Source organism: Pinus tabuliformis, chromosome 3_1, assembly GCF_031772625.1.
Source record: "Pinus tabuliformis cultivar Carrire ecotype Pingquan chromosome 3_1, CPIR1, whole genome shotgun sequence".
NCBI classification, from domain to species: Eukaryota; Viridiplantae; Streptophyta; class Pinopsida; order Pinales; family Pinaceae; genus Pinus; species Pinus tabuliformis.
The window spans coordinates 752,492,928-752,515,560 of NC_142301.1; the positions used below are offsets into that span (position 1 = coordinate 752,492,928).

At 34.1% G+C, this 22,633-nt stretch overlaps 1 protein-coding gene across 2 annotated transcripts in view; it reads right to left on the reverse strand.

The window, feature by feature from the left end:
- The window catches only part of ITN1 (Ankyrin repeat family protein), a 55,859-nt gene extending 33,657 nt beyond the window's left edge, over positions 1 to 22,202 (reverse strand). Inside the window, exons 1-3 of one of the 2 annotated variants that reach the window (XM_089411845.1) lie at positions 21,857 to 22,202; positions 7,778 to 8,227; positions 3,789 to 4,201 (exon numbers count right to left, since the gene is read on the reverse strand). In XM_089411845.1, coding sequence (XP_089267971.1) covers positions 3,789 to 4,201; positions 7,778 to 8,227; positions 21,857 to 21,911 — 918 coding nt within the window. In that variant the 5' untranslated portion in view covers positions 21,912 to 22,202. Of the gene's footprint in view, positions 1 to 3,788; positions 4,202 to 7,777; positions 8,228 to 10,307; positions 10,640 to 21,856 lie in introns of those variants that run through there. The other variant, XM_089411844.1, reaches the window with a different exon arrangement.
- Between the last annotated feature and the right edge of the window lie 431 nt (positions 22,203 to 22,633).

A 22,633-nucleotide genomic window follows, 5' to 3' on the forward strand; every position in this document is an offset into this window, starting at 1 on the left:
CACATGATTATGATGAAAAAGACTCTAAAAGAGTCCATATTGTAACTTTGGTTAAGAGTTGAGGTAGTCAAACCTAACCACTAGTAGGCTATCAGGTTGTGTTATAACCAGGCCACTAGGAGGAAAAGGGGTTCCATTCTTTCGAGTGCATTTGTTCCATAGATGAGCAAAAATAACCGAGAGGGATAAGAGATAGAGCATACAGAGAGGATTTGTGCATTGTAGTAGCCCATGGGCCATAGGACATACGTTTTTGTACTTGTAGCCATTTTCTATTCAGAGAAAGAGAGCAAAGCGGCCTCACCTTCCAATTGGATTTTCTCCCCAAAGGGTTTCCCACGTCATATTTTGTGTTAAATCGTGGTTTGTGAGTTTTTATTTCACTATTCTCTATTTTCTGAATAATTTTAATTTGCATACATATGCAATTAATAGTAATGTACAAACCCAAAAATCTAAAGAGAAATAAAACCCTATTATTGTAGGTTCCAGATTTTTAAATATAGTTTTATCAGATCTGTTGTGACAAACTGTTCAGTGGAAAATATCGGTAAAAATCAGCAAACATCGGCAAAATCAAGATACCATCAAAAGATCGGTAAAAATCAGCAAACATCGGCTAGGCCAAAAAATCGTGATTTCTAGATAAAATCAAGATGTTATCGTGATGTTCGCAACACTGGAATAAACTATGAAGCAGTGACAGGCTGCCTATCTCAGAGTGCATAACAATAAACCAAGAAAGAAACAAAACTCTCAAGGAAGCATAACAATCTCAGAAATCAGGCTGCAACCCTCTACCCTCATAACATTTGCTTGCATGCAAGCTCAACTTCATCGCATCTACTCTAAAGAAATTCACACTCCAAGTCCTTTTAGTTTCCACTCTTCTTTCAATGCTTATCTTAATGTCCATGATCCCCAAGAACTCTTTGAACTCTCAGCTACACCTGAACTTGAATTTTTCTTCATTTATTGCCTTTGTTGATAGATCTCTCTCTCTCTAATTCAGACCCCTTTGTGAATCCCTTCTCATCAACTTGGATTGTCTTCCTCCCTTGAATTATCCCAGGACCCAAGCTGGCCACAGTGGAGCTACTCAAAGCTGCCCATAGGGCCACAAATGAATTAGAATGCTCCGTTATCAGCCTTGAACCTCCTGGAAATCTGTTAATCAAAGTTCAATATGTCAATTGGGTTTGCATCATCATTGGTTGATCATAGTTGACCGTGTCAATTGGGTCCACATCCTCACTAACAACCTCTTGGATTTATTCATGGGTCTTTTTGTTGTGGTTCGTTTTCCCTTTGCTAATTACGAGGAACTATTACTATAGTTTATAGTTCAACAAATTGGAAAACTTAAATGAAAACGTTTTCTGGTGATGCGGGATTGCCCACACACTAGGGATGCTCTTGCATCAGAGTCCCCTATGAAAAGGCATGAGCATCTTGCTCACAGGGTTGTTGATAAATCAACAACAACTTCTGTTGGACTTCTTCTTTTCTCTTCTTCTTCTTTATGCTCTAGACTCTATACCATTTATCATTTTTCACCCACCATCCAAATATTTTCTCTTACCCCTCAAATTCTTCACTGCTGCAATAAACTATTATGGGAGTATCTTAGTCTTATGTCCCATGCTGCAAATTCCTCACTATTGGTCCTCATCTTTTTATCTCTATGACCTGCTATAGAACATGCTCAGTATCTTTCATGCCTTCTTACACCATCATCAACTCTCATGAACTTCACGTTTTAGTGTCTTGTACTCTTCTTCCAACACTAATCTTGATCTTAACAATCTTACCCACGATCCCTAAGAGCTCTTTGAACTCTTGACTACACCTAAACCTGGAACTTTCTTTTTCAATCTCATTTGCTGAGAGATCTCTCTCTATTTCAGATCCCCTTGTGATCCCCTTCTCATCTATTTGGATCACCTGTCTCCCTTGTGCTATCCCAAGTTGCTCATAGTTGAGCTATTCAAATATGCCCACAAATGAATTCAGATGCTCCCTTTATAGGCCCTAACCTGGGACTTTCTTTTTCAATCTCATTTGCTGAGAGATCTTTCTCTCTATTTCAGATCCCTTTGTGATCCCCTTCTCGTCTATTTGGATCACCTGTCTCCCTTGTGCTATCCCAAGCTTCTCATAGTTGATCTATTCAAATATGCCCACAAATGAATTCAGATGCTCCTTTTATAGGCCGTAGACCTCTTGGAAATCAGCTAATCAGAGTTGAACATATCAATTGGGTTCACATCATTACTCACTGATATAGTTGACCATGTCAATTGGCTCCATGTCATCACTAACAACCTCATGGATTAATGCTTGGATCTCTGTGTTGTGGTTCCTTTGTCCTTTGTTAATTACTAGGAACTATTACTAAATTCAGAAAACTAAAAAACTGAAATGGAAATACATTTTTGGTGATGCGGGATGACCCATACACCAGGGATGCTCAAGTTTGGGTTCCCGTTCGGGTTTGGCAACAATTAGGTTTGATTTGAAATTTAAATTTTCTGATGACATTCGTCTACATAGATCTTTCAATACACAAACACACATATAATTAACTTGAAAATCCCCATGAGGCTTAAGCTGCTTGGATACAATATATAGAGTCAGACTACAGTAGTGACTGGTCTGTGGATACAAATCCCATAGGAGATGGCACATGCTATAGGCTACAGCTTGAGTTGTGGGCCATGGCAGAGGCTATAAGCTACAGCTTGAGCTATAAGCTATGGATTCTGGAAAATCCCATAGAGGCTCATGAAGCTTCTGATTGGGGCTCTGCATTTGCATGTACCTGTCATTTTCTAAGGGCCAGAAAGTCCATGGTAGAATGAAATGTTCCATCACTGCAATGCAGCTCAATAAAAACAGTTAAAGTGCAAAAGGGCAGCTACTAGAGAGTAATAAATTCATATCTGAATAAAAACAAAATTCATTGTTTTACTAAAATTCAGGGTTCTATAAAACAAAGAGTACAAGATCAATCTTTTACCTGTGAAATAAACATGCAAGTTAATGAGCTTATGTTCAGATTCAAAACATGCATTCTTTAGAAAAATAGAAGAGAGAGCTTTAACTTTCAGAAATTAAAATCACTTTAAAGGAATGTCCATCTTCATGACAGTTTAAGATATACAAAAATATATATCAGAAATGACATCATCACTCGGTAATTTCACTAAGCACAAGCCTGCTATAGGTGGATATCAGATGAATGACAAATTAATGTCACGTGAGATGTAAATTAGCTAAAAACAACACACATGAAGAGCTTTGAAAACATTTGTTTTTCTTTGATCTTATTACAGGTAAATGCAGCTTCAAGGATTTTGATTTGGCACCCTATTTGGACAGAATCTTGCTGACAGCTTACTTTATTTCAGTTTCATTCACTGTTTGATCACTGGGGCTCTTGCTTTGTTCAATGCTGAAGCAATTTTTATAAAATTATATGGTATATTTACATTACTGCTAAATTCAAATTGTTCTCACTGAAATCTAATATTTATGGATGGTATCATTTAGTGTGGATGTTAGGAGGGATTCTGTTGCAAAAGTTGTTAGGGTTGAAGCATGAACTTCTCTGGTTTTAGGGAATAATTCTGTGCTTTGTTGATTTTGGCACCAAACAGAAATAAATCTTACCTTTGTGTTTCTTGGTTGAACCAGAAGCTCTCTTCTCATACTAATTAAAATGTACAACTCTAAAACAAGTCATGTAATTAGAGGAAACTCTAGTAGGTTGTATCAAGAGACAATACCTCCTCACGCTTCTTCCTTGTAGCTACATGTAGTGGTGTGTTTCCATTTCTGTCAGGTAGCATAACTACTGCTGGGTCAACCTGAAGTAGTTCCTTCACCACATCCAAACAGTTGGCTCCTTTGGCTGCCATGTGCAATGTTGTCTGGCCCTTTCTGTCTGTTCTTCGAGCCATTTGTGGATCCTTTGCTAGTAAAGCTCTCACAATATCTGTGTAACCACTTCTTGCAGCCAGATGCAGTGCATTCTTGCCATTGCTTCTAGCAATCCCTGTCAACTGACTGTCTCTAGCAAGAAGCTCATTGACCACCTCAACATGACCCTTAGTTGCAGCAGAAATAAGAGGTGTGGCATTTGATAAATCATAAGTTTTGCTCAGATCAGGGTTGCGGTTCAGAAGCTCCTTGACAATACCTGGGCACAATTTATCAGTGAACTTCGTATGAATGTATTACACTGCATATCTGTATATCAACATTCACAATATGTGATGCCAGAAACCAATTCAACCTCAACAGATCACAAAATGAATTCCACTATTTAGTAGTCCACAACTCACATGCATCAAAAGAGAAAATGGCTTAGAGGTTTCTCACATGGCATGTCAGATAAAAAATCAGGCAGAGGACATAAGATAAGAATTTGATTTCATATGCATTGTTGTTTTGAAATTTGACTAAATTTTTTTTTTGAGCAAGTTATGAAGGGAGTGTGTGAGTATCATTTCTCTTGTTGTGTCTCTCCAATGATAGCGAGTAAAACATAAGCATCATGTGGCCTCTGATTGGCCCTGTGCATGCACTTGGCATGATGATGTGATCGGGTATCGACAATGGGAAAGGAACATATTGAATCCAGGCTCCATTTCTTTCTTTACATATACTGGTAATTTTTGAATCAGTAACTCAGCACTGGGAATGCATAAGTGCTACCCTGAATTCTACCACTCCTAAAATGCTTACATTGAAGAAGTTGCTTCTGTTGATTTTCTAAATATCCTAAATGGGACACCAGAAAATATTAATACAAGAGTATAACATGAGTCAGCAATTTTGTAAAGGACTTTTGCGTTCCACATAGTAATAAATGATAGGCATTTCTGGGGCTATTAATTATTTGGGATTATTCATCTAAAAAGTTATGCCAATTGTTTTCAACAGTACTGGACTATGGTCTGAATCCCTATCTATGGTGTTTAGGTGAACTTGGAAGAAGTCTTCTGGAAATAAAACATGGGATATAAATATGTAGCAACCATTAGAGGGTATTTTTCTAGAGTTATTATGCTTTTCTGTGTTTACTCAAATGGTCAGAATGTGAAACAAGGTTAAGAAAAATGATCTAACAGCAAAGAAACCAGCCAGTTCCCTGAGCTGTTTAAGAGAACTTGAAATCTATCATCAGCTCCATCAACAACATATGTACGGAGGCTTTGATCCTGACAATCTGAAAATGCAGAAGGAAAGAAAAAAATATATTCATAGTTGATGATAGAAGTCAAAACACAGCTCAGTGCATAACAACTGAGAATAACATGGGTGAATGCATAAGGACCAGAACACTTTCACAGATCCCTTTAGTCGCAGAGCAAAAGAAGTTCAGACACATCTGGCTGTTGCAGCAACTACACAGCTAGGTCATTTTTTTTTTCACCTCCTGAGCCTGCAAAAAGGGGGAACAGCCACCTCCACTTGACACAAAATTACGAGAAACTCTGAAAATTTTGTCATCTCAATCTTTGTGGGGCAAGCTAAAAAAGATGTGTATGAGGTTATTTAAGTGCATGTGATATGTAGATACAGGAAGGAAGCTAGCAGGGAGGAAACCAAAAATATTCACTAGACAAGGAGAGCTATAGAGAATTCAAAAAGCTAATGCTGATAAAGACACCTATAGAAAAATATATCCCAATAAGGACACCTTCTCGGTATATGTACTGATGTGCAGTGTGGGTATCAAATTCTACAATCATATTTATGATTTCGCTTAAAAATTGATAGAAATAAGCTAGAATATTAATGCTGTTAAAATCCAAGTGGAAGCATGAATGCAAAGCAATGGCCATGGAGAACACATAATGCCCCAAAAACAGAAGAAGAAAAGGATGCAGCAACTGAAGTTCATGCAGACAGGAGAGCAGGAAAGGAGGCAGCAGGAGGGATTTCAAGAGGAGGCGGGGACCAGGACAACCCAGGTCATTCCAGAACCAGGAAAAATACTTTTACTGTGCCAAAGAGGTTCAAGATGAAGCTTGAAAAGTTCTCTTGGAATTAGTCGAGAAGTTTTCAGAATTTTATGGGACTATCATCAATCTACGGAGTACAGTAAAGCTTGGAGCTGATGTGTGGGATATGGCAAAACAACATCAGCATCTGAGATAAAATGTGATTAAACAACAAAAACAGCTTGAGGAACAAAACTTGCAATTGGATAAGGTACTGGAAAAGCTGGATGAGACATAAACAAAATGAGTGCATTGGTTTACAGTGTCAAGGGAGTGAAAGAAAAGTTAGACTGGAGATGAGGAAAAACTCCTTAAGCTGCTGGAAAAACACCATAGCCTCGACCCAAAGGTAATATTCCCCTAGAGAAGATTGGGTTTGGGCCAGGAGGTTATACTGTAATTTTGGGATTTTGAGGTTGCAGTCAGCCCAGCTTCCTGTCTGGGATTTCTGTATAAATAAATAAAATTCTTTCTTTTTTCTTTTAAAAAGCAATTTTCTGACAAAATATGCTACTCTACTTGGCTCCTTTTGCAAAAGGACCATGGATGAATAATCTTTTAAACCAATCAGATTAGGAGCTTGTAAGGAATACATGGTCCTGATTCCTGGCATCTAGGATCTACTGGAAAACAGAAAATCATAATGAACTGATCTATTCGCCACAAGAGAAGATATGTGCATGGCCCAGTGATGGCAAATATCCATCCTCAGAGGGGATTGCTCATACACCAGAGGTGAGAGGGCCCAAAGAGTGAATGGCATTTTTATCGATACATATTCAATGACTGTTACAATAGGTTCATGTATATTTATATTGTCTTCATATCTCTTCATCAAATAGTCATGTTGTTGTCTCTCTATTAATAGCTATTAAAGAATTCTATTATTATTTATTCAGTTGTGATTGTCCTGTTCAGAATTACAAAAAAATTATGCAATATCTTGACACAATGTTTGCCCTTGTGCTTCTATTTTTGCTCAGCAGAGAAACTGTAAATCTGCAGTCCTATGCCACCATACACTGCCCATAGCTTCCCATAATGGACTTCACATTTCTACTTGCCCTGGTCAGATGTGTGAGAAATCTCCACAACATAGGACATCAAAATAACCTATAAATTATGTATATCCTACAACTAAACCTGTCTAACTAATTATTATACTCAGACTTATCTGGAAGCCCCACTGCACAGGCATCAAAATAACCTTACGTGACACCCTAATGATAAAGAATTTCCTAACTTATCTCCGTCATAATAGTAAATACATTTTTGCCAGCAAAGAACCACTATCCTATAATTGATGCCTAATTAGTTTTTACAAGAAAGATAGGGCAGTGTATTATCAATTCCAATTTCCATATCACTGCATGAATAGTTTACAAAAAGCAGCTTCTCAAAAGGGGCATGTTAAAGGGAGTTTGTATATCTGTTAAGTACAACACATAACATAGATCAAACTGCAAAGAGAAGAAAATGGACAGGAAAAAATCTGGTATAGACAAAACAGTGAATGAGAAACTTGTCCTTCCAGCCTTCTAGTAGTCTATGGTGACATCCCACATGTAGCCCAAGTAGGGAAGACTGACAGCTTATAAGTTTTGTCAAAGTGATAAAGTTCAAATCTTACGTTGGACTACTCAGTAGGTGGCTGATACAAAACCGAAAGAGGATGCCATAGTGAAGCTCAAGATGCCATGTTCTCTATTGTGAGTACTACAAAAGAAGTGAAAAACCTTCTGAAAGGGTTGAGATAAGAATTTTACTTATGTGGCCCTGTTTTGCTGCAATATGAAAGACATCATATCCAGTGTGATTTTTCTTTGCAAGAGTTTCTGGATGTGCAAACTTCAAAAGCTCCTTCAACACATCCAAATGCCCCTGTTCAGCAGCAATATACAATGGTGTCTCAGCAAGCTCATTTTCTTCATCTACCAAACATGATCGAATCTCCCCCATTTCTATATCAGCCTGAGGGTTCTGTACGCTGTTTTGGGAATGTAACCCATCTAAAAGCTTCTTCACAGCCTCTAAATCTCCCTTCTTGGCTGCCAAATGTAGATCAGTATCATTATACCTTCCAGTAACCTGTTTCACATACTGCTTCTTTCCTGTCTGCTCCAGTGCTTTACCAGAGTTGGACAGCACTAAACTTGGCTGTGTCCTTGTAACATTGTCTTGGGAAGTATTTAACCCTTGTTCTACATCACCGTCCCCTGTTAAATCACATTAAAAATGTTATCACCCAAAGGAAAATAGTAAATTAACAGCACTACTGAATTCACATTTTGTAATTATTTTCCAGGTAAAAGTAAGGGAAAAAAAAGGTCAACAAGATTTCAAGTCAATTCAATTCATACATGGTCCACTGATTTTCAACTTAACGGCCAAAATCTGCAATGTACCAAAAACTCTGTTAAATGGATAGATGAATGGTAATACAGAATGATGTTGAGAACATCCACTCTGGGGCATGTGATCCAATAGCTATCATTAACAAGAGGAAAATATTTATTATAAAGAAGTCATCAACTGCTGTTTGAAACTGCCAAGCTATCTTTCCAATTCCAACCTTTGCAGCCAGAAAAACAGTGGAACATTCTTTGAATATGTCCAAACTCACATGACTCCAGAAGAGAGACTAGCTGGTTGACTATCGCAAAGACAGCGATTGGAGATAATGCTAAGTTTAGGAATCAGGTTTACAGGTATGTTTTTCACAACCCTACTGATGGGTGGTCCTTCCCAGGCAGGTAATCAGGATGATCACTCTCCACTTCCTGTGGCAAAAGAAATGTGCCAGAAGTTTTGAAGATATGCCCAAAGAAAGGATAACTAAAACAATAAATTTCAGATCTTGGAAACTAGCCATTCAATGTTCATCTCATCTAACTGCATTAAGAAAAGATCACAAAAATTAAAAGCAAGGTCCAGATCCCCCTGCACTTACCCTACTGACATAGTTAGATACGGAGAAGGCTATTTTGATGCAACTATGGTTTAGCATATGCTATTTGAAAGGATGACAATAGCATCCCTTTCAGCAATTGAAGTATCGGATATTATTCCAAAAATAATAATCATAAGTAAATTAGCCGATGTTGTACCCACTGAGGATGCAAAGTGCCAAACACGAATAACATGTCTTCCATCACTTTAGAAGTAGTCTGTATACAAACTTTCATACAGTGAATATATAAATGTCTTTCTTGACATTCTCATTACAGAGATGATTGAAATAGAAAATATCCTTGGAAACGCTTTATAATACCCATAAAATGGTCGAGAGACCTAACACTTAATGGGGATTCTAAACAGTTGATTCATCCATTCAAGTTAAAAGGCATAAATTTTAGTTCACCTTGCCTTATTTTCTCAGAAGTGATTGACAGAAGACCTGTGGAAGAAGTAGGCAAATTGCAGTAAATTTTACCTTTTGATGAGCGATGAGGAGTGGTTCAGTTCCTCATAAACATAAGTTAACAAGTTTGGCAGATTCCGATCAGTTTCTGCCATTTCAAAGAAAGAGCTGGCCAGTATCTGAGATTATATTTATTTCATTTTGAGCACCCATGTTTGCACCATGGTTTGAGAGGCTCACACTGTCTGTTTACAAAATTTCACTCAACATAGTCAATTAACATATGATTTTGGTCAAAGGCTATAGTAGTCCTGCTGAACAGGGGTACTCTCCAATCACCAACGGCACTCTCCAAATCACCCATTCCAAAAGAATCAAACAAAGTTGCTCCAAAGCAGAGGGCATTCAGTGGCCCTAAGGGGCGGAGCAGATCCTACTAGCACGGGCCGTGGGTCATTGGGCGAGCTACCGTGGCAAAGCTTCCTGAATTGGGTGTTAGTGAGTCTAATTGGGAGTGCAGAGATACCCTTTAATAGAATTGGGTGTCAGAGATTCCAGTTGGGACTGAAAAGCAACTTTTAATAGATGCACTAGGCCAGTCACATACTATTTTTTCTGTTGTCAGCTGCTGCCTGCTGGTATACTAGTCTCCAGAACTTCAAAGTAAAAATAAACAAAATTACTCATGCCCCAGTACTGCAAAGCTGTTAACATGGATTGGACGCACAAGCATAATCCCACGAAGTCCACCTCCCAGAAGCAGAACAATGATAAGGTCAATCTCAGCAATAATGGATTTGGATTACTGTAGTGTAGACTGTAAGTATGTGAGAAGTAGGGTTAAAACCAGACTATCTGGACACTAAATACAGATCAAATTACACCCACAAGCACAACAATAAGCTAATTACAACACTGCAAGAGAATTAATGCACCTGTGATCTCAGAGGAGCATGAGCCAGCATGATTTTCTGCAGATGCTTTTTCCATATTGCTGTGTTTTGCCGACCAGAAAATGATCGAGATCTCAGGCGGCTACGAGATTACTTGGGAGTTGATGGGATTGGATCCTCGCTCGGCCATTGAAGCTCATTCGTCTATCAGAAGGCACGCCATTCCTCTTTCTCTCTGGATTCGTAACGCAGGGACATATAAATTCCCAAAGATTCCCGTCAAATGACGGACGGAGTCAGATAGTGTCGCGTAAAAAGAGATAAGATTTCGGAGCACTGAAATATTCACGTGTTTTGACTGCACGACTCCCGGGAAACTCCTGGCGGCCAGGAAACCAACGCGGATTCCGAGTGTTCTGTCTCGAGGTTACCACTACCTAACAATCGTGATGCGGGAAACCGTTATCGGAGGCGTTTATTCCTGTGGCAAATTACATTTTCGTTGGCGATATTTCTGTGATACTACTAAAATTTTTGACATTAAACTTTGGATTAAATTTTGGATCATAAAATGTGGCATAAGAATCAACTAATTAGTCTGCGGTATTTATTTATTTTTTATTTAAATCGTTTATAATTTTAGCAAGATTGGTGATATTTCTAGATAATCATAAAAATGGAGTAGATAATCATAAAAATGAAGATGTTAAAAATAATGTTTTATTGTATTTTGAAGAGTTTATTTTCATCGTATCCAATATATTACCTGAATTAGATAGAAATATATTTTCATATTTAATATATTAACCAGATCGAATAAAAATATATTACTCGGATCAGATAGAAAATTAAATTACTAACTTCAAATAAAATTTAGTCTAAAAAATATTATCAATTAAAAAAAAAAAAAATTCCTCAAATACCAAATGTAAATGTTTATATCTTTTACATTTTCCTTAAATACCAATGTAAATGTTTATCTTGGGTTTAAACGTATATATACAAAAATAATATAAGAAAACATATAATATAATAATTAATATTTAAATATATTTTCAATTTATAATAATTAATAAAATTACCTAGAAGTTAATTTTTTCAATAATGATTTTATTTATATAATTAATTCAAACTTAAAAATATCTGCATTTAGATATTAATTAATAAAATTATATAAACTTTATATATAAATAAAGCGCACACAAACGTTTGGAAGTGGGTATATGGTCACTCATTACATACCCCGACCGATAAGTTTTATGGTTGGAAATGGAAATATATATGATGATTTTTAAAATTATTAAAATAATTTATATAATTTATTTATTTAAGTTTAACAAAAATATATATATAATTTTAATAATAATTAAAATTATATAAAATTATATATATATTTTAAATAACAATAAAAAAAATTGAAAAAATATTGTTTTCCGAAATTTAATAAACTATATATTAATAATTTTCACTTTCACAACTTATATTCAATTATTTATCTTAAAACAACATTTTAATCTAACTATATTTAATTATAAAAATATTATTTTTTCACGAGTAAACATACAAATGCATTTAAACAACTTTACTATTATAAATATTAAAATAATATTTAGTTAATATGAGTGGATTTAAATTACTCTTTTATCTTAACAAAAGTAATTTTTAATCTTTTAATTTCTAAATATTTAGAGTTAGATGAGTTATTTGTGGATTTATATGATTTTTATTATATTTAGGTCCGATAGACCAATGTTTGGTCTCAGCCGATGTTAACCATCATCATCATCATTAGATATAACTTATTAGGGTTTTCATTGACTTGTTATTAGTTTTTCTTTGACTAAAAAAAAATTAAAATCTATTTATTCAAAGTCTAGCATTGTGAAATTAAATTTATTATTTTTAAATAAAATTTATTTCTATTTGTCTCAAATATGATTGGTTGAAATGTCTCCCCTCTTATTGTATAACGATGGCAAGAATTAACTTTTGTGTACTCTATTATTAATTACTATGTACTATATCACTAATTATTATGTACAATAAATTTAAATAATTTGAATAGCTTATGGAGTCAAACCATAAGAATGAAATATATGAGGAATGAAGACATTTACTTCTGGTACAGGAACAATTTTGAATGGCCCTCACAAGGATCAGTGATCTGGAGAAGTCTACAAAAGACCCTTCCATTTTCCTGCAGGAACTGTATATGGAAATTACAAACTGGAAATAACATCCTTATTGGAGTTGATAAAATCAAAGGAGTTGAAATGGATCCTCCAATCACTCCACAGTTTCTATCGCACCTCCACCATAAAGGTCTCTTCTTCTGGGCACAGGTTATGAATGGATGGCAGGATAACATTCCAAAATGGAAATCGGACAGAGATCTAGGACTAGAAGGAGAAATGGCCACCCAATGGAACAGAATTGCCTGGAACTTGAAAAATGCAGGCCTTTATAAAACAGAGGACGGGGATTGCATCAAATGGCAGGTAAAAAAAGGTAGATCCATTGTATTAGTTAGAGAAATATATATTTCTCTGATAGAACAAAGAAGGGAGACCTCGAAAAAAATCTTTCCATACTCTCTTGGAAGACAAGCTGCCCACTAAAAATCATTATATTTTCGTGGTTAGTTTTCCACAATAAAAACCTCACTTGGACTAATTTGCAGAAAAGACGCTGGCAGGGACCAGCCATATGCTCTATATGCTCTACCAACATTGAAGACAATCTGCACATTTTTTTAAAATGCCCTCTATCTCAGAGTTTGTGGGTGCAAATGGAGAACTACCTTGGTTTACCGACAATCTCACACCCTTCCATGGAGGATGCTTTTGAATGGTGGGGATCTCAAAAATCTATCTGGCATCCCATTCCATTAATTGTTTACTGGTTCATATGGAAGTGGAGAAACAAAAGAATCTTCCAGAACTGCAAGGAGAGTTTTGGGCGTATTATTGATAAGGCTATTCCTTTTTATCTCTCCGTCCTCCATAACATCCCCCTTCAAAAAATACAACAGGTGACAGCGTCGAAGTCTCAGAGATTGTTCTTCCCAAGGGCCCATTTTGACAGGGCGGCAAAAGATGGAAAATGTGCCTATGGGGTTTACATTGGTATATCAAATGATCTACAATATTTCCTGTATTGGAATGGTGGCAATGGGACAAACAACAAAGCAGAGGCCATGGCTCTGCACGGGCTGCTTCTTTTCTGTATTTTCATGGACATCGACCCTATCAATGTATATGGGGACTCTAAAATAATCATTGATCACGTGAATGGCATTCATGTCATAAAAGATGACTGCCTTACTGGATGGTTGACCAGGATTGCATCACTATGGAATCCTGCTTTATTCCCTATCTCTCACATAAAACGCAATCAAAATGAGATAGCGGATGAACTTTCAAAGAAAGGTATGCAATCTACAGTGGGTAAGTGGCATCTGAGCATCTCCATGGAATCCAGTTCACATATCATCCAGCCTTTCACAATGCCAGGCATATAAGGTAGATAAATTCTGGTATGCTACAAGCTCCCTTTTTTCTGGAAAATTCCCCAACTTGCAGGTATTAACTTATTCTGAAAATCCTTTGCAATATTTCTATGTTGAAAAGTTTTCTATATGCTGTCCAAAATTTTGTAATGTAGCAACGAAAGACATATAGATGACAAATATCTGTTGAATAGGAGAACATATCCGGGACTATGCCCTCCATTTTTGTAAATACAACACTGTTTATTTTGGAACATAATATATACTATACTGCTTTTTCTTCTGAAAAGAAAATATTAATTACTATGTATGTAGTATATCACTAATTACTATGTACAATAAATATAAATAATTTGAAAAAATAACATTATATATTAATTACTATATATCTTAAACATTAATAGTTTGTAATTAAATTGAAAAAATCCATTTTCTCATTGGTGTAAAGTATTGAATAGACAATTTTTATAGGGTTTTATTTTTTAATTTACAAAAAATAATTTGAAAAATATAAATTTGAAAAAAATATGTCAAAATAACATGTGTACAATTTGTACAACTGTGATTATATCAAGACATGTGTACTATAATATGAGCATTATATAAAAAAAAATGTCATCATTCAATATTATCAATATTAAATAAATAATTATTAACTCGTTATCACCATATTCAATGTCAATTATATATATATTTCATATTTCCCTGAAAATATATATATATATATATATATATAACTTTTATCTACCAAAAAATTGTTTAATTATATTTAAAAAAATAATAATAAAAAAGTTAAATAAATATTCATGTAATTCATTTTACAATTTTATTATTGTTTGGAATACATACAACACATCATGACATTAAAATAATTTATTAAACTAAGTGGCCTTTTTTAAGAAAAGTAATTTCTACTCGTTTAAAATAATCATAGTTATCATATTTAAATTGATAAACATATGTTTAGTTTTGAATAAGTTGTGCGTGGGTTAAAATAATTCTTATTGTGACAAAATTGATGTTTTCGATGATCACTTGACTCAGGTTCAATGTCCTTCACTATAGTTTTTTTTTATTAAAATATAATATTTAGAGATAAAGAATATATATGGATGGTTGATTTTTTTTAATTTACATTATTTGAAATTTTATTTAAAAAATATATCTGAGATAGGAAAAAAATATTATGATTTATCAAATATTAGAAATTATTTTTTTAATTCTTTTATTTTTATTTTTAAATTTGAAAATAATAACTGGGATGAAAAATTGTTAAATATATTGAAAATTAAAAATAATTCAATTTCTATTTTTTCATATTTGATTTAATGTGCTAAAATCCATTATCACAAACATCTTAAAATGAAATTTTATTGATTAATATTAACTAGTATAGACCGTTTTACTTTATTAAAATAATATAGTGAAATTGCATTCTAGAAATCAAGAAATTAATAATCCAAATCTAGACTTGTCATAATAAGGAACCATGTCACATCATCATGTACTTACATGATGTGACCTTCATAAACAAGAAGAAGAGAGGAGACATTATGGTTTAGTTGGTGAAAAGTATTGGTAATTTTCTTATTGAATTCATATAGACTCTTGTGAACGCATAAACAATAGTTATTATTGCATAATCTTTTGTTACATATCACTTGTGGCAATTAATTAATGATACATCAACATTTAAAAAAAATTATTATCTAGATTCATGAACAGGGAGTTTCTCAACATCTTAATATCAATAGTATTGCATGTGATCAAAGTAAGTGGTTAGTTAATAAACAACAATGAATTCATTCAGTGTACATTGTAGTGATTAAATTAATATAATGCAAATAAAAACAAAATGCTTAGAAAATAGAAAAAGCATTGGTCTTTAGAAGCAATAAAAACAAACTGCTTACACCATAGAAAAAGTATTGGTCTTTAGGAGCAATAAAAACAAAAAGCTTAGACAATAGAAAAAGCATTGGTCTTTAGGAGCAAGGCAAATAGAAACAAAATACTTGAAAATAATAATAGAGACAAATTCATTGACTATTGGCTAAAAATAAAGATAAAATATAAAAGAATATAGATAATATATATATATATATAACGACAATAAATACAAAGATAAACTCATTAATAATTTTTTAGGCCAAAATCATTAACCACAAAAGTCTACAACGAAACAAAACAATATAATTAATGATAAAGAATATGGTATAATAAGAGAGGATGAAAAGGAATATAATACGGATGGGTCCAATTCAGGAGATATATAAAAAAATATTAATAAACATTATGGTATTATAATAATATATTTTTTATGAGTTCAATATGTTATTCAAGTAAATTGAGTTTGGGTAGAAGGATAATAATTATTTTAAATATATATTATAGATTAATTTGATTGAAATTTATTTTTATCAATTATATAATTTATTGTTTAAAATTAATTAAAAAAAAATAACAAATAATCTATAAAATTATATAAAATTCTGTGAGAAGCATGTTTTAATTTTTTTTTTTAATTTGTTTTTTTGGGACATAAGAAAATAGGTTAACTGTTTAAGGCCCAAAAATTTCTGGCAAGAGCGAAAATCTGTCTTTTATGGACCACCCGCGAGTATTTCTAGGTGGTGTGGTTTTCCTTCAATAATGGATGAGTCAACTTGCATTGGCAAATAAGAACCAATGATAATTATCCTCGCTGCTGATTTAACAGCTAAATTGTGATAAATTTTAATATTGTGTAATAAAGAATACAAATAAATAACCAGTTTTCCTACTTATCTAATAAAAAAAATTATATAAAATAGGAAATTTATAAATCCATTTCGAGTAAAGTTAATTATAAGGTAATTTGTGTAATAATTTATAATTATAAAAATTTTGAAAAAATCATAATAATTGACTTTGCCCAGAAGCTCTCACTTAATATCAGAAGTCTGCATTAATTTCCCAAAATGAAATTAAATTTTGTTTTATAAGGAGTAGGAATAGAGCAAAGAGTCAATAATCCAGATCCAGATTTGGTACAACCCAGACTCTTTGACTATTTTTTTCCTTTTAAATCTGAAAATTTGATAATGATCGTTATCTGATTTAGTCCAAACCAAACTTACCAGACTCTTTGACTATTTTTTTCCGTTTAAATCTGAAAATTTGATAATGATCGTTATCTGATTTAGTCCAAACCAAACTTACCAGACTCTTTGACTATTTTTTTCCTTTTAAATCTGAAAATTTGATAATGATCGTTATCTGATTTAGTCCAAACCAAACTTTTTGACTCAAACTTTTTAAACGAGAAATTACACCATTACACAGATATACTTCAAAAACTTTTCAGATTACGGAATCTCAGTTCTTGAGATTTGCCAAGACGAGGTAAAAACAACCAATCAAGTTCGTACCATGTAAACTCACCGGAGACGAAAAACCAGATTATACCTCACTAATTATCCCACTCCAATTTAAACCACTCTTAGAAAAGATTCGACTTCATAGACAGAAAAATCTCAGAGTACATCAGTATTATAATCACAATCATGTTTATATCACAATCACGTTTGTGAATTAGATGGTTTTATTTACGAGGTGTAAGATTAATTGATTTGTGTTGGGTTTAGTGTCATTATATTATTGGTTCAAATTTAATAAAATTTTATGGGGAGGGGTTGAGGATGGGAGCTATTTTTAGGGAATTAAATCATCCTAAATAAATTAAGTTTCGCACAATCTTAATGATAACATCCTCTATTACATGGAAACTGCTTCTGAGAGGTGGGAAACCCGTTCCAATGGTTCCCGCCCTCCCCGGAGCTTTGGAACTGTATGGGAACGTTCCATTTTCAGGGGAAGCTGCAATGGGAGTTGGGGAAAGCCCATGGAGCTTTAAACACTGCTTTTTTCTGAGTTCCTCATTCCCTGGGGTTAGGGAAGTTGGGGAATACAAAGCCTATAGAGAAATATGATGAACTGCCCACAAAACATAAAACATAATCCTATGTTGAAAACTTGAAACCTTTGCAGGAAGAAAGGCCAAAGGCATCCTTAACATCGTTATCCTTAATTGAGAAAATGGAGCAATCTCTAGATGAATTAAGGAAGCGTGTGGCACCTTGATGAGTATTTCACACTTATGAGTATTTCTTTTGATATTTATGTATATATATTGCAAAAGATTTTATGCACATATTGTATGTGGCAGTGAATGGTTAAACATTAGAATTGTTTACTTGTTCTCTTAAGAATAACTAGAGAAACATATGTAAAACTGTTCCTTTGTATTTTTAAACCAGATTGTTTCAAAGACTGGTCATGTGTTAGAAAACTGATAGTGAACTTGAAATTTTAATAGTTTATATATATAAAAAAGAGAGACCCAAAGACAGACACCCAAAGAATATATTTATAAAAAAGAGAGAATATATTTATATATAAGAGAGAGAATATATTTATTATTTATATATTTTAATTGATTTTAATATTTGAATATTTTGATTCAATGTTAATTTTAATTATTATATAAATTATATAATTAAAAAATACTTATTATTTTTATATTTTTATTTTTTTTATTATATAATATTACCGTTTCTAATTAGCCGTTTCCTATAAATTTTGGAGAAATTTCTAACCTATTTCTTATAAATTTTGGAAAAACCTCTAGCCGTTGACGACATTCGTACCCAAGTTCCCAAAAATTTCCGGGTTCCAAAAACTCATGCAACATAGATAACATCTCACTAATTCATGTAACATAGATAACATCTCACTAGTGGACAGATTGATCTTTATCTAACTTTAAACTGGTCCCTCTAGCAGTTGACGACATTCGTACCCAAGTTCCCAAAATTTCCAGGTTCCAAAAACTCATGCAACATAGATAACATCTCACTAATTCATGTAACGTAAATAACATCTCACTAATGGACAGATCAATCTTCATCTAACTTTAAACTCGCCCTTAAACTTCGCCTACGTCAAGGGAAAAAAAGAAAAAGAAAGAGAGGAAAAAAGAAGGAGATGGTTTTGTCCGGGAATTAGATGATTTTAGCTTTTGTCTCCAATCAAATAAATTGGAAGTAATAGGGATTACAGTCGTACGATCTTTCGTCCAACTTGACTAGATGGCAGATTTTATTTATTCAGAGAACAAGATGCCCGTCTTTACTGTTCCAATTTAGTGTGATGTGATTACAAAAATGATCATTCTTGTTTAAATTCAGTAAAATATAAAAGAAATCTAAGACCTGGTCTAGCATTTCTTGCAGACTAGAATTTATTTAGGCCATTGGGTTGTGGGTTCAGGTTTAATAACTGGTTAAGTTTTTGTCATCACCGTAATAAAAAATAGAAAACAAAAACATGAGGTGTTGAATTTGGGATGTTTGTCAGTGTAGTCTGTATGATTAACAACAGTGCCCGGCCTAGATCCATGATGACAGAACGAGTCTTTTATTTCTCATCTCTTTAATAACATTCTCGAGTATCAAAAGATTAAATGGATGGTTCAAAGCTAAGTGGGCATGGTTAGTAAATTAATTTAAAAATAGACTTTGGCGGTAGCCATGGATTCAACGGATTGGAATATTTTATTTAGGTTCTCGTGGTGCATTTCCATGGCGTTCACAAAAAAACACAAATGTTAATTTAGATTTATATAATAAGATTTTGGGAAAGTGCATTAATATAATGAAGCGATATTTAAAAAAATTATAAATTTATAAATTTTTGGTTCATTGGAAGTTAATTAGAAATTTTGAAAATTTTGTCATCTGGAATAACTAGCTGGCTGTTGGCTTTCAATCTTGCCAGATGTCTTTGGGTTTTGGGTCATTAACTTATTTCCTGCAGAATGTTTTTTGAGTATTGGACAGTTAACCTGTTTGCTTACGTCTCTAGAAAACAAGCTCTTAGCTAAACAAAAACAATTTTAAAATGTACTTGAGACCTATACATTTAAGATGTTTCATAGCTTTTCTAAAATGCTAAATCCATTTTTCTTTTAAAAATACAATTTAATCAACCAAACATTATAATCTCATTAAAAATAATATCACTAAATTTTTATAAAACAAAAAACAAACTCATCGACCAAAAACTTGGAAAAAATGGCAACCATGCTCAAACATGTCTTTCATCACTTCAGTAATAGTCTGCATATGAACTTCGCTAAACTGAATTTTGAGATTCTCATTACAGTGCCACTCATAAAACAGTTAGACTGGATTTTAAATGGTTGGCTGGCCTTTTTTTTATTAGCTTGAGTGATAAATCCACAATAGGATACTTATTACCGGAATTGTGGAAAGCTCGATTTAACTTTGAATACCTCAGTTAAAATGACAAATCAAGTCTAGTTTGCTTTATGTTCAAGCAAAAGATTGTCATAAGCCCTCTGAAAGCAGTAGGCAAACTACATTAAATTTATGTTAATTTGATCATAAGCCTTCCGAAAGCAGTGAGCAAACTGCATTAAATTTATGTTAATTTGATGATCAGTTTGCTTTATGTTCAAGCAAGATATTGTCATAAGCCCTATGAAAGCAGTAGGCAAACTACATTAAATTTATGTTAATTTGATCATAAGCCCTCCGAAAGCAGTGGGCAAACTGCATTAAATTTATGTTAATTTGATGATCAGTTTGCTTTATGTTCAAGCAAGATATTGTCATAAGCCCTCTGAAAGCAGTAGGCAAACTACATTAAATTTATGTTAATTTGATCATAAGCCCTCCGAAAGCAGTGGGCAAACTGCATTAAATTTATGTTAATTTGATGATCAGCGAGAGTAATCCAATTTCTGACCAGCAAAGTTATTAAAGTTTGGCAGATTCTAACCAGGAAATTGTTGGGCAGTATCTGAGGTTATAACTATTTGATTTCGAGAATACATATTCTTACCTGACTCGAGAGATTCCCGATCTCTTGCAAATTTTCAATCAATACAGCTAATTAACTTATGATTTCGGCCTTAGATTACAGGAGTCTGGTGATTAGGGGCATTCACCAAATCAACCATTAGGAGCACTCTCCAAATGATTAGCAGAATTCTCCTAATCAATCACCCTTTCCAGGATCCAGCAAAATTGTTCCAACATGGGTGCCCCTTTCCAGGATCCAGCAAAATTGTTCCAATATGGGTGCCCTAAAGCAGACCCTCCTAGCACGGGCCAGGGTTCATTGGGTGAGCTACTGTGGCAGAGCTCAGTGAATTGGGTACCAGTTATTCTAATTGGAAGTGCACAAAGAACCCTGATAGAATTGGGTGCCAGTGATTCTAATGGGGAGTGCAAAGCGACCCTTAATAGATGCACTAGAGCAATCATTTATTCTTTTTGCTATTGTCAGCTGATTGCCTAGTGGTTTCCAGAACTCCCAACATAAAAAATCAACACAATACTAGAAAGCAAGCTGTTACCATGGGTAGGGTTACTTGTAAATCGATTCCAAAGACTAAAGCTCTAAAAACCGGAGTTGGTAACAAAGTTGGTAACGAGACTTACTTTTATATTATTTGTATTTTCCTACGCTATGGGTGCCCATTTCTCACATACTTCCAATCTGGGTTCCTTAAAAGCAGACCTTACTGGCATGGGCCAGGTTCATTTGGTGAGCTACAGTGGCAGAGCTCAGTGAATTGGGTAGCAGTTATTCTAATTGGGAGTGCACAGAGAACCCTAATAGAATTGGGTGTCGGGGATTCTAATGGGAAGTACAAAGCTACCCTTAATAGGTGCACTAAGACGATCATATACTATTTTTGTTGTTGTCAGCTGCTTACCCAGTGGTCTCTGGAACTCCAACATAAAAAGATCAACACAATTGCCCATACCCAAATACTGTAAAGCTGCTGCCATCCATGAGATGCACAAGCATTATCCCATGATACCCACTTCCCAGAAACAGAGCAATGAAAAAGTTGGCATTAGCCAATAGTGGATCTGGTATACTCTAGCGTAGATTGTAAGTATGTGAGAAATGGGGTTAAAACCACACTATATGAGCACTGCACACAGATCACATTACACCCACAAGCACAGCAATAGGCTAATTGAACACTGCAAGAGAATTAATGCACCTGTGATCTCAGACGAGCAGGAGCCAGCATGATATTCTCCCTCTGTTCTTCCCATACTGCTGTGTTTTGCGGACCTGAAAATTGATCAAGATCTCAGGCGACTACGAGATTACTGAGGAATTGGTGGGATTCGATGCTCGCTCTTGGCGATGGAAGTTCATTCATCTTTCCGAAGGCATTCGTAGCGTGTAGACAGCATAAATTCTTTAGGATTACCGTCAAATGAAGGACGGAATCAGAGAATTTCAGTAAACAGGATAAAAAAAATTAGGCACCGTGAAATCTTCCCGTGTTTTTGACCGGAGGGCTCCCGGGGTACTCCTGGCAGCCGGGAATTCGTTGTGGTTTGCAATGACTGTGTCTCGAGGCCTCCACGCGGTGGTGATGCAGGGAAAGCACTACCGTACAGTATATTGTTTCTTTTATTTGTTGGACCATTTTCTCTCTGGTTTCTTTTAATTTTTATCCCAACATGGTAGATTGTTTAGTTTTTCTTTTCCTTTCTCTTTTTTTTAATTCCAACATAGTATAAATGGTATATTATTTATTTTGGTTGTTGGAGTTAGAATAGTTGGTTTTTTATTTTTTTAAATAGAAAATTGATGATAATTTAGTATAGTAACACAATTGTCATTTGTTATTATTAGTAATATATGGAATTATTTGTCTATGTTCTAAAGGGTAATGTATATTTATATATATATATATTTTTATGTTTTGAGTTGTTATATTCTTTTTTTAAATATGAAAAAATGGTGTTTTAGTTAAGTAGAAGCA